At 45.8% G+C, this 15,762-nt stretch overlaps 3 protein-coding genes across 3 annotated transcripts; all 3 read left to right on the plus strand.

Annotated features, from left to right (window-relative positions):
- Positions 1 to 111: 111 nt before the first annotated feature.
- LOC311365042 (uncharacterized protein) lies at positions 112 to 1,477 on the plus strand (the record flags this gene model as incomplete). The annotated part of the gene is made up of 4 exons (XM_084484562.1): positions 112 to 177; positions 265 to 312; positions 421 to 571; positions 922 to 1,477. The coding sequence occupies exons 2-4, from the start codon at positions 273 to 275 to the stop codon at positions 1,475 to 1,477; spliced, it is 747 nt and encodes a 248-aa protein (XP_084340688.1). The 5' UTR covers positions 112 to 177; positions 265 to 272.
- Positions 1,478 to 4,088: 2,611 nt separating this feature from the next.
- On the plus strand, positions 4,089 to 6,148 carry LOC311365333 (apolipoprotein E-like; the record flags this gene model as incomplete). Its single annotated transcript, XM_084484845.1, has 4 exons — positions 4,089 to 4,131; positions 4,287 to 4,416; positions 4,968 to 5,255; positions 5,875 to 6,148. The coding sequence occupies 4 exons, from the start codon at positions 4,089 to 4,091 to the stop codon at positions 6,146 to 6,148; spliced, it is 735 nt and encodes a 244-aa protein (XP_084340971.1).
- Positions 6,149 to 7,037: 889 nt separating this feature from the next.
- msto1 (misato mitochondrial distribution and morphology regulator 1) lies at positions 7,038 to 15,453 on the plus strand. The gene is made up of 14 exons (XM_084484448.1): positions 7,038 to 7,202; positions 7,577 to 7,694; positions 7,906 to 7,975; positions 8,065 to 8,140; positions 8,612 to 8,663; positions 10,755 to 10,905; positions 11,110 to 11,224; positions 11,656 to 11,790; positions 12,123 to 12,275; positions 12,723 to 12,854; positions 13,659 to 13,843; positions 13,973 to 14,077; positions 14,229 to 14,341; positions 14,692 to 15,453. Exons 1-14 carry the CDS (start codon positions 7,119 to 7,121, stop codon positions 14,958 to 14,960), a joined length of 1,758 nt encoding a protein of 585 aa, XP_084340574.1. The 5' UTR covers positions 7,038 to 7,118; the 3' UTR covers positions 14,961 to 15,453.
- The last annotated feature ends 309 nt before the right edge of the window (positions 15,454 to 15,762 follow it).

The following is a 15,762-nucleotide window of genomic DNA, read 5'->3' on the forward strand; positions in this document are numbered from 1 at the left end:
TGGTTATGTGGACATACACGTGTGTGACGTACAGAGGCGTACAGCAGGGCACTTGGCTCTGAACTTTGCCCCTCTACGTTCTCTGAATGTCTCAAGACCATATATACCGGTCAAGCTCAGCGCAGCCACAATCCACCGTTCACTCGCAGGCAGAAGATTGATCCAGATCCAAACCCGGTAAAATATTGTACAACATGGCATTAGAGAAAAGTTTCATAAAATCTCAAATGGTGAATTAAACATCCTTTTCTCCCTACATTTCAGCATCCATCATGAAGGTCTTTGTGGTAGTGGTCCTCGCAGTTTTTGCTGGTAAGTAAAATATGGGAAATACACAAACAAACAAAAAATATAATCTACTCCCAAGTAACTTCAAACAGGAGTTGGACTTTATGGTCATCCTACGACTTTTCTCTTCAGCAAGTTGCAATGCCGACATGCAAAGGCAGGATCCCCAGCAGCAGCTGGACATGGCGAAGAACTTATTCTGGGACTATGTGGCCAAGATGACCCGCACCGCAGAAGACTCTGTGGAGCAGATCAAACAGTCTCAGCTGGGACATGAGTTCAAGTAAGCATCATGTTGTTTACCATTTACTGTAATCCAAGGCACAGTGAGTTCAGATACATTAAGGACTAAGGTAGGGGTTGGGGCATTTATCCCAAGGATGCGTACTGGTAGACTGGGTGAGAACATTGGGGATCAAACCCAGAACCATTCAGCTGGGATTCAAACGCCCCAGCAACTAGAATCAACCAACCTGCTTGGTTTATGAATATTGGGAATCAAACCCAATGTTTGGACCCCAATGGTTTATGTTTGTCTGGGTATGTTTAAAACAATCCAACCAGAAACCAAGAAAGTCTGGCCACTGATTTCCTCTCCTCTCCCCCCGTTCCTGTCTCCTCTACCGTTCACAGCAAACTCATCTCCGAGAGCACCGACGTCGTCAACAAGCTCACCGTGACCCTCCAGTCCCAGGTGGCGCCCATGAGCCAGGACCTCCTCGCCAAGGTCTCCCAGGAAGCCGAGCAGCTGAAGGCCCGCGTGGAGAGTGACCTGAGCCTCCTTAGTGCCCACCTCCAGCCCTACGCCGACGAGCTGAAGGAAGACCTGGAGAGGCAGATGTCGTACGCCCGGGCCATGGATGCAGACACCCTGAGGACCGACGTGCAGCAGAAGAGCCAGGAGCTGAGGGAGAGGCTGGACCAGAGCATCCTGCGCATCCAGGAGCAGATGGGGCCCCTGACCGACGACCTGAGGCAGAAGATGGACCAGAGCATGCTGGAGTTCCAGAGGAACATGGAGCCCATCACCCAGGACTTCCAGAAGAGGCTGGCCCAGAGGACGGAGGAGATCCAGCGGAGCCTGACCCCCTACGGGGAGGACCTGAAGAAGACCATGGAGGTCAACTCCCAGAACCTCAAGGAGCAGCTGGAGATCCTGTGGAAGACCATCAGTGAGATGACCAAGTGAACCGGACCGATGCAGCATCACAGATTCCCCTGTGGTTCAGAGTAGTGTTTGCAGTGTTTGTTGATTCCGTGCTGCTAGGTCATAGCAGTGGGCCGCAGAGGAAGTGCAATATATGAAGGGTTTTAATTTGGCACTATCATAGTTTAATGCTTTGGACGATTAATATCGAACAGCATTTGAACAAATGACTTTATCACATATGAGTGTCAAGTGTCTATCTGTCTGACAAACGACAATAAACCGTTGACATGTATCGTCTGTGTGTTTCTTGATGCTGTTGTGTTAGAGGAAAACAATACTATACTAGTTCCACAACACTAAAAATATTAGACCGTACAGGTTAAATACTACACCATTCACTCCTAGACTCATCCATTCAACATTACCTAACATTGAAAGTTTATTCATTCATAAAAATACCAAACTTTATCCCGCCAGATCAAGTAATATGATTTGTGTGTGAATCTATTGATCAATAGTTAGATCAATAAAGTCCTCGATTGATTGTTTCTTCATATCCAGAATGGCTCAAATAAATAAGACAGGGCTGGGAGATTTCCTACAATTCTGTTTGTGTTGAAAGTAGATAAAAAATGACAACTGTGAACTCCATCTTAGTTTCAGGTAATTTTCCACGTAAACTTTATTAAAATCCCAAGGAATCAGGGACCATACAACCATGAGAGTAATGTGGTTTCAGCCAGGCACTATGGTGCACTCTCTCTTTCAAAGATAAACTACTTTAAACACGAGCATATCAAATCTAATGAAACACCACAAATCCAGTGGCTAGGTTGCTTGGCTCCCAGACGGGAGGTTCTGGGTTCAATCCCTGGTCTCCGCAGTCTTCTTGTAGGCATCCATGAGCAAGACGCTGCTATGAAAAGGGTGGATGGTCAATGTGTATCGTCACTAGTAGAATCTACTGCCCGTGCCCTGGTACAGAAAAGAGCAGATTCATAATGAGTGTAATGAGCAACACCCTGTCCTAGGGTGACACCTTTGTTGAAAGGGTCTATTTATACCCCCACAATATACTAGCAGAGTGGCCAGTAGCTTTCAAGAGATATCTAAAACATTACATTCATGATAGTATTTGTTTTAAAATATCACAAATACAACCTTGGGATTGGAAGTAAACCTCTTCTAAACTTTTAACCATGTTTTTACCACCTATTATGTATTAATTGCAGATTAACTATATATTTTATGTCCCCTCCTCCTTGGTAATTCAATAAATTACCATATGGTAATTCATATTCAATAAAATCTAATCAAACTGGATTACTCATTAATCTTGGTCCTGCAGAGAGAGCCTCTGTGACTCAGCAGACAGACGATGGTCTGCCTGGACTGTCTTCTGCGTGTCACTTGAATTAGGAGGTGAAGTGACCTTCGATCTTTGCTTTGTTTTTCTTGGGTGACATGATCACGTGACGGTCCATGTGGCCTGATGGGACCTAAACCATGTACGGTATGCATATGAAATATTTTGGTGGTTCATGATGTTTGCTTGTTTGTTAGAATCTGTTGTTTGCCTATGGTTAAATTTGTGATGTTGTGACTTCAACAAAACCCAATTACAATGAAATCCAAGTACAGATTGATTAGTACCGATATATGATGTTCAAAAAATACAACTGACAGCTCCCAACAGTTAAGACCTAGTACGGCTTAAACATATTAGATTTATTTAGCTGATGCTTTTGTCCAAAGCAACACTGTGTCAACACTGAAGATACATCTTAAAAAGTGCAAGAATCAGGCGTTCACATAAAATCCCTCAAATCAGCAAACCTTTTTTAGTGCTACTTGCTACTACTTGCACTTTCTACAATGCATTTAATATATATTTTTTTTACTAATAACTGCTATTTTATTATTTAATTTTATTGTATGATTTTTTTAACTGCTTTGTTTTCTTATACTTATCTATTATTTAATTTGATCGTGTGCGAAGCACTTTGAGTCTGCCTCGTGTATGAAAAGTGCTACATAAATAAAGTTGCCTTGCCTTGCCTACTTTATAGGAAAAATAATGAATACCAACCATTCAGGAATTTATTTGATAAAACACATCAATCATCAACGTGTCCGTGTACTTTATATAGTTGCGGAACATGGAGCTCGATTAATAAAACATGCCAATAAAAGGTGACACGCCGCAGTCCATGCAGGGAACTTCGGACAGAGGTTTGTCGCTGACATTCATCGGATAACACTATCGGCCCGCAGCTTAAATACAAGCCCGGTCCGTCTCTGTCCATACACGGGATAGCACTCAGGTGAGTTTGACTCAGGCATTGGAATGACCAAATACTGTTACATTATACTTGTATAACCTTACATTTATGTGAGGTTGTGTATATGGTTAGGTTAGATGTGGGTTAGGTGAGGTTAGATTTATTTTGCAAGCTCTTTGTTAACTGTGAATGACCCATGATTAAAAAGACATGCTCTAATAATTGAATCAAGGCAATTATTTAAATTAATAAAGATTATTCATGTATGTGATTATTGGTGTAATTATTATTATATTATTATTGTTTGAATTTGGCCTTGATACGTTACTAATGAATAATTTAATTCCAGGTGTCTTTAAGGATTCATCATGAAGTTCTTGGCTGTGGTTCTCGCCTTGGTAGCCTTCACAGGTAACACATATTGGATTCCCAATTCATTCATCATTCATCATAACTAAAATGTCGGCAGGGTCTTATTGTGTGGTTTTATCCCTGAATCACTTTTAAGTCGTGCTCAGGAGAAGCGTTTGCTAACTGACTAAATGTAAAATGGTGGACCCAACCAGGTTGCCATGGACGCATGCTGCCCCAGGACGAGGCCTGGAGCTCCTGGGAGAAGGCGGTGAGCCGTGTCAGAGAGTACGTCACAGACCGGGTCCAGGAATTCCAGGAGACCGAAGTGTTTCAGGAGATAGAGTGAGTTCAGCTTTCTGTTCTTCCACTGATCACAGGCCACAGAAGAGAAAGACGCCAAACACGGCTGAGAGGCTAAAGAGGGATCAAGTAGGGGAACACAAATTAGTGGAAATCACACTCACTTATGGATAACTTGTGGTTGCTTTACTTTAACCTTACTGTTTACTATTCAGTCATGTAACAGACGGCAGGGTTAGGGCATCCAGTGTAGGGATTGCCTCCTGGAAGTCTTTGACACTGAGGATTGAACCCAGAACCTTTAGTGTGTTTTTTCGTCCAAACCCCCCCTGACCACTTCACTATCCTTCCGTTTTAAAGCAAACCGATGACAGAACAATGACGAGACCCCCAACATGTTTCAAAACGATACCACAGAAAGACTCAGCAGCATATAACACTAAAGGCTTAGTTATGGTTCCACGTCGACGCAACGCAAGAGGGTTTACAGACCTATAGTGTCCTTGCGTCCACGCATAACTGAGCCTCTAAGCGCCATAAAAAACACTAGACCATCCGACCACTCCCTTGAACCCTAAACCCACCCCTTCCAGCCTCATGACCCAGGACAGCCTGGCTGAGCTGGCCCTCTACCGGGAGAAGCTGGCCAGCGACGCGGGGCCCTACACCCAGGAGCGGGCGGAGAAGCTGGCCAGAGACCTGCAGGCGCTGGGCCAGAAGCTGCGCACCAACATGGTGGACGGCGGCGAGCGTGCGGCCGAGTACAGCCAGGAGCTGAGGAGCGTGATGGAGCAGACCGCCAGCGACATCGGCAACACCTTCAACGCCTACGCCCGCAAGATCCGCAAGAGGGTGCACAAGGACGCCGAGCAGTTCAACAAGTGAGTGGCAGGCCCAGTAAAGGGCTGGGGTGTTAGGGTTGGACCCCCCCCCAAGACCCAGACACCCCCTGACCCAGACCCCCGCTGACCAGGACCCAGACCCCACAGACCCAGCCCGGAACCCCCCAGACCCAGACCCGGCCTCCCCCCAGACCAGAACTCAGCCCCCCAAGACCTACTTAGGGGTTGGGGGAGGGTTGGGGAGATGGAGACCTTTTTTTTTTATTATTGTTCAGCACACACTTTTATCTAAAGCTTCTTACAGTGGATTCAGGTGGATGGAGCAGCAGGTGTATATGCTATGCCTTTTACTATTTGGTGATATGGAAGATTCTTTAATTTAAATATTTTACAATGGATTCGGATCCAGGCCATAACGGAGCAGGTAGGGGCTAGACCGGGCATCTCGCTCGATGTTTAATCCCTTGACATCATTATGATCAATTGAGTGTGTCGTTGGCACCACCCACGGACATTTGAAATATCTGAAATCACTGCATTTAACCTTCTCATTATAGCATCTGTGGTGATGCAATAAAAATCTAAAGGCTTTCGACCCCACTGCTGTACATAGTCCATACATTTCGACCAACTAATCTCATCGTCACTATTCCTCCAGGAACGCCGTCGCCTACGTCGAGGAGCTCCAGTGGCGCTCCTCGGATAACGTGCAGGACATCCAGCGCAAGATAGAGCCCTTCTTGGGCGAGGTCCGCGACAACGCCGCGGAGAAACTCAGCACGATCGACCGCCTGCTGAGGCCCGCTGCCGAGGACGTGGCCGAAAGGATCCAGGAGTTCAGCCAGCAGGTCGATGAGACCGTGGAGAAACTGTGCTCCACCCTGCAGGACAAGGTGGAGGAGCTCAGCGAATGGATCTCTGGATATTTTTAAGTTTGAAGGAAATGTTTCGTCCCTTGACATCATTATGATCAATTGAATGTGTCTTTGGCACCACCCACAGACATTAAAAATCTCTGTAATCACTGCATTTCTCTTTCTCATTGTAGCATCTGTGGTGCCGCAATAAAAATCATCCCAGTTCGTGTTGTCATTTTCATTGGCTATGCATCTTACACTTTATTCCTCCCAGTCAACCACTTTGAGAATCAGAAGCATAGTTTGAAGTCTCAGTATTCAAGTTCAACTTTTCTCTCTGTTTGTTGGTGATGAAAGAACTGTCCATGATGGTGTCGGTTGGTGATAAAGTAACTCTACATGATGGTGTCGGTTGGTGATAAAGTAACTCTACATGATGGTGTCGGTTGGTGATAAAGTAACTCTACATGATGGGGTCGGTTGGTGATAAAGTAACTCTACATGATGGGGTCGGTTGGTGATAAAGTAACTCTACATGATGGGGTCGGTTGGTGATAAAGTAACTCTACATGATGGTGTCGGTTGCAAGCAGCAGGTCGCGCTGTTGCAAACGCCACCTTACAGTAGTCACGGTCGAACAAGAAATAATACAGCAGTACGGTTTCTCTGTGGACTATTTATTTGCATACTCTGAATACAAAATAGAAAATAATACAAAATAATGTTCAGACATGCAATTTAATTAGAGTATTAAAAAATACAGCCCGTTGCCACAGGGCGCCCGTTCCCACAGGGCGCACCACTCATACCGTCCGGCACGTGAAGCCATGGCACAACGAAACCGAACTATGAACGCCGGACAGCCAATCACATCCCGCTGTCCCGCCCATCCCGACCAATGGCGTGACAGACCGTTCGGGTTTACATCCGCTTGTGGCTCACGTTCGGTAGATCCAGCAACAAACGTCTTATGCCGTAAATAGGATAGTCACGATGTTTAATAATCGCAGATATGTTTTTTATCTGAATTGCTAATACATCCGCGATGAGTAGCCTTTGTAAAGAACTCGTCACGCTCCAGTTAGGGCACTATTCCAACTTTGTTGGCACCCATTGGTGGAACCTGCAGGTGAGGATGGTTTTGGCCAACGTTAGTGCGTAGCTTAAACATGTGTTACACAGCTTCCACATTTCGTAAACATGTCCAGATATGTCCATTATTAGCTCTGGATGGGGTAGTCACAGCCGAAACAACGGCTCATAATCATAACAGCAGTGAACATGGGAGAGATTTTGTTGTATTAGCCAACCTGCATTGTAAAGGGGTGTGTGTGTGTGTGTGTGTGTGTGTGTGTGTGTGTGTGTGTGTGTGTGTGTGTGTGTGTGTGTGTGTGTGTGTGTGTGTGTGTGTGTGTGTGTGTGTGTGTGTGTGTGTGTGTGTGTGTGTGTGATTCTTACTAACGTTATTTGGACCGTGTGTGTGTGTGTGTGTTTACCTTTTAGGATGCCTCTCTCTCTGAGGAGCTCGGCGAGATCAACAGCGATGTCGCGTTCCGTGAGGGCCGGACGATCGATGGGCAGGTCACCTACACTCCCAGGCTCATTGCAATGGACCTCAAAGGTAACCTCTCATCTGCATGCATACAGCTTTTATTATTACCTATTAAATAATACAATACCTATACTCTTAGACTGTTTGTATCATGAGTCGTCACAACTACTGGATTAGCAGTGCTATCAGTCCAGTTGGTATCTTGGTGATATGAACGTATATGGTGTTTACTGTTTGCATACAGACAGACCGTCTTTTAAATGCTTCTTCTCTACCACAGGAAGTCTTCAGACTTTGCGACAAGAGGGGTGTCTGTACAGCACAAACAAAGAAAGCTCCGCCATTTCGTGGTAAATACGTGCTTTGACTGCGTCAGCGTTTTTGTGTGTTGTTGTTGTTGTGGTGTGTGAATTGTGGGTGTGTCGGTTTTGCTGTGCAGGGAGGGGGCCGTCACCATGCACCAGGAGAGCCCGGTCTCAAAGAACCCCTTCCTCCTGGACCTCGACAAGCTGGAGGTCAGTATTATGGGATGGATCCAGTTCTGGTGCAGGCATTCCTGGGATTCTGTTACTGCGTGGTCTTAAAGGTGACATGTTATACCACATTATATTACAAGCCGTTTTGAAAATCAGCCTCTTCTGACATCACAAGTGGACATGTCCACCTAGACGGATAGATGAGCAACGTTTGCTACAGTCTACTGGGAAGGCTGGTAGACTGATCTATCCAGCATACATCTAGGTGGAAACGCCAACTTGTAATGTCAGAAGAGGCTGATTTAAAAAACTGCTTGTAATGGCTGATCACACTCACACCTGGTGGCATAATATTTCACTTTTAAGACACTTCCAATATTTCGAGCCATCCCCTCCTCCTGTAGAGTTGAGTTTAATATGCAAAGTGTAATGTGATGATCTGCTTCCTGTATATTTAACCGAAAATAATGTAATGCTTGCTCATTTAATGAGTTGTTTGTTCCCTGCCAGAATGGGGTGCTTTTGGCCCAGGATGACTTCAATGACCAGGCCCATTCCTCAGGTACTAAAATGATTTTATTAGCAAAAAAATATTTATTGTAAAAGTAAAAAAATAATGTGCACTTCCAATCTTTAAACATATATCAACGCCATTAAAGCTAGGTTAGGCAATTTATTTTAGAAGCTTTTCTTTTTGGTATTCTCATCTATGGAAGCCCATTCCCGCCAGTAAAAAAAAAAAAAAGATAAACTCTTCCTTGATAAAAAAATAAAATCCCCATTGTAAGTCATAATTATGAGATAAAAAGTCATAATTATGAGATAAAAAGTCATAATTATGAGATAAAAAGTCATAATTATGAGATAAATAGTCAAAATTATTAGATAAAAAGTCGAAATTATGAGGTAAAAGTCATAATAATGAGATATAAAGTCGAAATTATGAGATAAAAAGTCATAATTATGAGATAAAAAAAAGTCCATCACCATCATCGCTGGCATCCCGAACCATGCAAAAGACAAGCAATCCTGAATAAGTTAAAGGTCTCATGGCATGAAAATTTCACTTTATGAGGTTTTCTAACATTAAGTTGAGTTCCCCTAGCCTCCCTATGGTCCCCAATTGCGTTAGGTGTAAACCGAGAAGTAGGTATCTTGCTCCATCTTTGAAAAAAGGATAGCTGAAACGCTTTGATTTGGCTTCCGGTCCCGTATGACGTCATACGGGACCAGGTTACCAAGTGTTCTTTGTTATTTGGATAACCATTCTGCTGTTGGTGTTATGGCGCATAACACGCAACACAATAACGCAAGCTTGCATAAAGCTCCCATTTGGGGCTCCAGCAGGAGACAACCCCAGGCAACGGGCAGCGTTTAGCGGGGCTCTGACAGACAATCCTGGGCAACAATCCTTTTCTCCTCCATGTCGCGGTTCCCAATTCCTTCTCAACCAACCCGACGCAGACAACCCCGGGCAACAATCGCGGGCAACAATCCCTTTCTCCTCCATTTCGCAGTTGTACTTAATATTGACGTGGAAGTGGAAGAACCAGAGGCGTTTGAGAACCTGACGCAGTCGTTTGGGATTCATAATATCATCCGGAGGCTCAAACAGCTTTTGACCATGATAATATATATTATATTATATAGATATCTAAATATAATATGATATTATTTAGATATAGAGCTCCAGGACTCCCGCCGGAGCACCCGGAGTGTTCAGTGTTCCACTGTAAACACTAGCGCATGGTACCGTGGCCACAAGCTGCTCACACCCCCCCCCTACCTTGACCCGCCTCTAAAAATGGCGCGTTTGTGGAGAGCTCATTGTGGGACTGGCTCGTAGTGGCTGTAATTCTGCACCAAGGCTGAATTTCTTGAACGGCTTCAAGTACAGTATTAGGGGCCCACTAACACCTATATTAAAGCATCCATAAAATACCATGTCATGGGACCTTTAAGAATTACAGCTATGGTTACTTTTGTTAAAGTCTTTCAATAAGTACACCGTTACAACTAAACAAATTAGATCTCTGTTCGTGTAGTCAAAGCTACACAAACAGAGATCTCATTTGTTTAGTTAATTTAAGCATGGTTGGGGATGCCAGCGATGATGGTGACAATGAAGGGACCTTTGAAAACAGTGCTACTGGAGCACATGCACACTTTACTTTTTATGTCATTATTATGACATTTTATCTCATAATTTTGACTTTTTATCTCATAATTTCGACTTTTTAAAATCTCATTATGTCTTTTTATCTCATAATTTCGACTTTTTATCTCATTATTATGACTTTTTATCTCATATTTTCGACTTTTTATATCATAATTATGACTTATCTCATGATTTCGACTTTTTATCTCATAATTATGACTTACAATGGGGATTTTATTTTTTTTTATCAAGGAAGAGTTTTCATCTTTTTCTTTTTTTTACTGGCGGGAATGGGCTTCCATACTCATCACATCCCGACGGCAATATAAAAATCTAGGTTTTTTGGCCGGTTACTTTACAAATCTAGCTGACTCCTGCTGGTTTCTGTAGATTGCCTACCCCAGCTTTAAACCATAGCGCTTTCTTCCTTATGTAAGCACTGAGTCGTAACTTCAGAAGTTGGTTTTAAAAGGGACATGCTGTCTTGCTTGGCAGGAGCTTTTGGAGCGGGTAGCGTGAACTGGCAGCTGGAACGTGTGGCTAAGAGCTACGCTCTGGAGGGCAGCGTCCGGGTGTGGTCAGACTTCCTACGCATACACCTCCACCCTCGCACCGTCTCCGTCATCCACCAGTACAACCACGGCGGGTAAGGAGCAACCGTATCTGCTTTTCTAAACTAAGGGAATTTATGTTAATTCACTGTTTGGGATAGTGTGTGTGTGTGTGTGTGTGTGTTAGGGGATTTCTTTATGGGAACTGTAGCTCTTTTTAAAAAAAAAATACACCTCTCAGTTTGTAGTCCAGTTTAATTCAATTCAGTTGGATTCTCCTAACTGTGTGTGTGTGCCAGGGAGACCCACCGCCTGGAGGCGTTCGGCCAGGGGGAGCCCCTCCTGCAGGGCCCGGTGCTGGAGGACGTGGAGGACCGACTGCACTTCTTCATAGAGGAGTGTGACAACCTGCAGGTACACAACCCCACACATGTGTCAACACAATCCTGGATTTAGGCGCTTTTCCGTTTTCATTTGATTTAATTATTTACTTGAGGTTATAAGCTTGTTTGTCTTTCACTTTTATTGAGCTGTATTTTAAATGTTTTAGGTTTTGTTTTTATTCTGAGACTTTATTCGATAACTTATTGATTTTGCATTTATTTGCCATTTTAAACTTTCAAAATTAATATTTTGTCCTTAGTTATTTATAAATGGACCTTCTATTTTATTTTCGGTTGCTTACAAATGCAATTGTACATTCATATCTAAACCAGTTGAATGCTGACGGCCCTCTGTTCCGAGGGCCTTATATCCTGGTTTCCATAGTAACGAGCCTCCACTAACCGTTCTCTCCTCGTTCCCCCTCCTGCTCCCCTCTGCTCTGTGTGGTCCTACATCACCAGGGCTTCCAGGTGCTCTGCGACCTGACCAACGGCTTCTCCGGCCTGGGGTCAAAGGTCACAGAGCTGCTCCAGGACTCGTATGGAGGAAAGGGCATCCTCACCTGGGGAATGGTCCCTGTCACTCATCCTGATTCAGTGAGTGGATTGGTTTACAGGTTCCCAATAGGAAGAACTCCACTTTTGGAGCTACTTTTGGGCGAAGACCCACTAAATATCTAGTGCAGTCAAATAATCAATACATTCTCATTACCGTGCTAAAAAAAGGTGCAATAATTAATATTTATTAATTTACTTGTTCCTTAATTAAATATTCCCATTTTCAGCCGTCAAACACACCAATGAAATAGAAATGAAACCCATTTTAACCAACCATCAGTCTATAATCACAACGTCATCCCCGTTCTCCAACAGTCGTTGCTCCTCAACTTTGTCCAAAGTCATAACGCCGTTGCTCTCCGTTCCCACAGACCCCGATGAAGGACCTCTACCACGTGATCAACACGGCGCTGGGGATGGTCCACATGGCCAACAACAGCTCCTTCTTCTGCCCCCTGACCCTGCGGGGCGGGCTGGGCCGGCGGCCGGGCCCCCCCGTGGCCTTCCCCCACCTCACCTACGACGTGAGTGTCTCTGCCGTCGTTTCCAAATCAAACGCCCCGAACAAGGGGGAGGCTCCACCCAGGTCTATGATTGGTGGATCAACATTCTTGTTGGACTGTACCAACGGTGCAGGGCTGGAGTTGGATCGATCCACCATACATCAGGGTGGACGCTCCCACAAGTGGGTAGATTTTCAGTTATTTAGTCATTTTTAAACCGTTCATATACAATGTGCATGCTGAAAATGAGTCACATAACCATAAACTTGACATCACAGATACACAGACAGACAGATACATAAGACAATTGATCTGAATGGCTGAACTGGCCATACACCTGGCGGTGAAATGAAAGGCTTCAGCATCTCCTAGCTCTCATTTGAACCTCTCGTTCATAATGGTACATCTAGTGTTGATGTCTGTCTGTATTCTGTATTTTCCTTTGGAACCCGCCCCTCCCTGGCGCAGCCCTCTCTGTGGTACCACTCCAGCTCGGTCCTGGCCCTGGCCCTGGACGCCCTGACCGCGCCCTGCCGCCTCCGACAGAACTGCGTCCCGGTGGGGCAGATGGCCGACCTGCTGACCGGCTCTGGGAGAAAGGTGAACCACCAACATCATGTGATGATGATGATGATGATGATGATGATTGGTTTCAGGGATAAGCTCCTCCTACTCTGGTTGCAGGTGTGCTAGTCACTGAAATCCGAGTGCCCCACTAGGCAAGGCTAGAGATAGGGGCGGAGCTACATTCTTCATCCGTCTAGCTGGTTATGTTTCGTTCCTGGGGACACATTTGGGGTAGCAATACCTGATGGATCTCCAGGGAGCCATGTTATTGGTTAAGCCGACCCGGTAGCACCCACCTCCTGCTGTAGTTGATTGGATGATGACAACCAACTTTTTTTTTTTTTTTAGGGTTTCTCTATCCCGCTTTTGAGCTTCCAATTTCTCTTTCCACCGACTTGACCATGGAAAAGTTTACTTTGTTGGATTGAACTAACATTAGCGGCTTCGTGTCCATCTCCGTTGCTTTAGTCGTCTAAACCCAGGCTTCCAGCGTCCCTCCCCCTGGTTGGAGGAGCCCTGTGTTCCAGCGTCCCTCCCCCTGGTTGGAGGGGCCCTGTGTTCCAGCGTCCCTCCCCCTGGTTGGAGGGGCCCAGTGTTCCAGCGTCCCTCCCCCTGGTTGGAGGGGCCCTGTGTTCCAGCGTCCCTCCCCCTGGTTGGAGGGGCCCAGTCTTCCAGTGTCCCTCCCCCTGGTTGGAGGGGCCCTGTGTTCCAGCGTCCCTCCCCCTGGTTGGAGGGGCCCTGTGTTCCAGCGTAGCCTGGGCCCACCGGGTCAACCCTGGTCCCCCAAGGAAGGGCTTGATGGAGCCATCATCTCATGTTCCTCTTCCCATCTCACAGGTGGTGGCTACATACGGAGCTGTTCCCTTACCCATGATGCAAGGCGCCACGCTGCCCGACGCCCTGAGCAGATGCGCTGATGCGTTGCCATGGAGACCCTTATCGTCGTGCCCAGACAGCAGCGGTGGGCAGTGTTTTGCTCAGCTGCTGACGCTGAGGGGCCTGGACGAACAACGCCTGGTCAGGTCAGTGTCTGGGTCTTACTGTTGCTATAGCTTTACTGTTGCAACAGTATTACTGTTTACTGTCGCTATGATAACGGTTGCTATGTTATTACTATTGACAGTCCTATTATTTTTCAATTCTGATTTCAGTCGTGCACTCCCTGGGCCGCAGGCCCCCAACGCTCTCCACGGGCTTAACAGTGGGGAGGACGTGCTGGCCTCCTACATCGCCTCTTTCTACCCAACTGGCGATCTGTAGGTGTCACACGCACGCACACACACGAAACATGGTTAGAAAAAAACTAACTAAACAAACAAACCACTTTGGACTGAACAATGTTTCTTATCAAATTGAACCAGTTAATAATAACCTGTTGATAATCCTCTTTCTCTTGCCACCATACAGCGCCATGCACCTGCTCTCTAGCCCCAGCCAGTTGACCCCACCCTTCCCCCAGATCTTCAGCCCAGATCTGGGTGAACAGGGCTGGCTGCAGAGCCGCTACCTGCCCCCCGGCGGTGAGTACAGGCCCACTCCTCTCTCTGCCTCATGCCAGAGACAGTTGAATCATGTCATCATCATGATCATCATGATCATCAGCATCTGATGTTACAACTCAACTGACTGTGGACTGACAAAAAACTAGATTTTTTTATGTTGAGGGCTCTACTTATAAGTTAGAAGATTCTATAATAACACAAGTGGGTCAAAGACAGACAAAGCATCTTAGTGATTTTTTTAGATACATGTCCTTAATGAGCAGGTAAATGGTCCTCATTTATATAGCGCTTTTATCCAAAGCGCTTTGGATAAAGCGCTTTTGTCTTTGTCCCTGCTCACTCTCTCTCTCCCTCCTCTGGTTCTACAGCCGTGCCCCCGACCGTCTCCTCGGCGCCCGTCCTCTCCTGCCTCCAGTCCAGCCCGGCCCTGGGCCCCTGGCTGGCCGAGCTCCACCGCGCCGTGGGGGCTGTCAACATCCGCCGCCTGGCTCCCAGCTTCCTCTCCCAGGGGCCTGAGCTGTCCGAGTACCAGGAGGCCCTGGAGCAGCTGCGCCTCCTGGCCCGCTGTTACCGCGACGACAACCGGGGAGCGGCCCACTTCTCCTCCGAGGACAGCGACAACGACAGCGACGACTGACAGTCGCTTGGCAACGATGCGCGGGGCCGCGAGGGACCCTGACGACGGGCTCCACGGCAACAGAATGATGAGGTCATCATAGTCATCATGAGGACGTCATCGTCACACGGACAAGGATGTCATTGTTACGTGGATGATGACGTCATAATGTGGACGATGACATCGTAATACTAAGGACGATGAGGTCATACAGTGGAGGATGATGATGATGATGTCATCATAAGGTGAAGGGTCATCAGCACTTAGTAACTGTTTTGCTAAAGCATGCCTCCTCCTAACGGCTGTGTTGGAGTAAAGAGAAAAGTAGCAGACGCAAAAGAAAACAGTTTGAAAATATAGGAACAATGCATAAGAGCTTTCCTTGTTAACAGAACAACATTAATCACATGTAGGTAGTAAAGACTCTGCAAGGATTTCGAGTTCATGGTAAAGTAAATAGTCAATAAGAGGGATGGATCGCACATCAAGATTAAGAATGAATGGTTGTTACTGACTAATTAAATGTGTTTTATACTACCAGTACCTTCGTTGTTCCGGTTGTCAATGGTTCTCAATGAGTGAAAGTCTGAATATCTGAACATAAACATATGTACAGCTAACGAACATTTAATTCAAATGTGGTGAAATAGCGCCGTTCATAGCACAACTGAACATGGCAAACAATTAAGAAAACGAACATGTGTAACCACAACCGGCCTCTTGATGGCGCCAGAACACAGACAAACAGCACGAACGCGTTATCGGTCACAAAATAAGTTAAGTCGCTCTACATAACACCCAATTTGCCAATTAGCATCTTTCG

The sequence above is a fragment of the Micromesistius poutassou genome, assembly GCF_964030765.1.
Source record: "Micromesistius poutassou genome assembly, chromosome: 20".
NCBI lineage: Eukaryota > Metazoa > Chordata > Actinopteri > Gadiformes > Gadidae > Micromesistius > Micromesistius poutassou.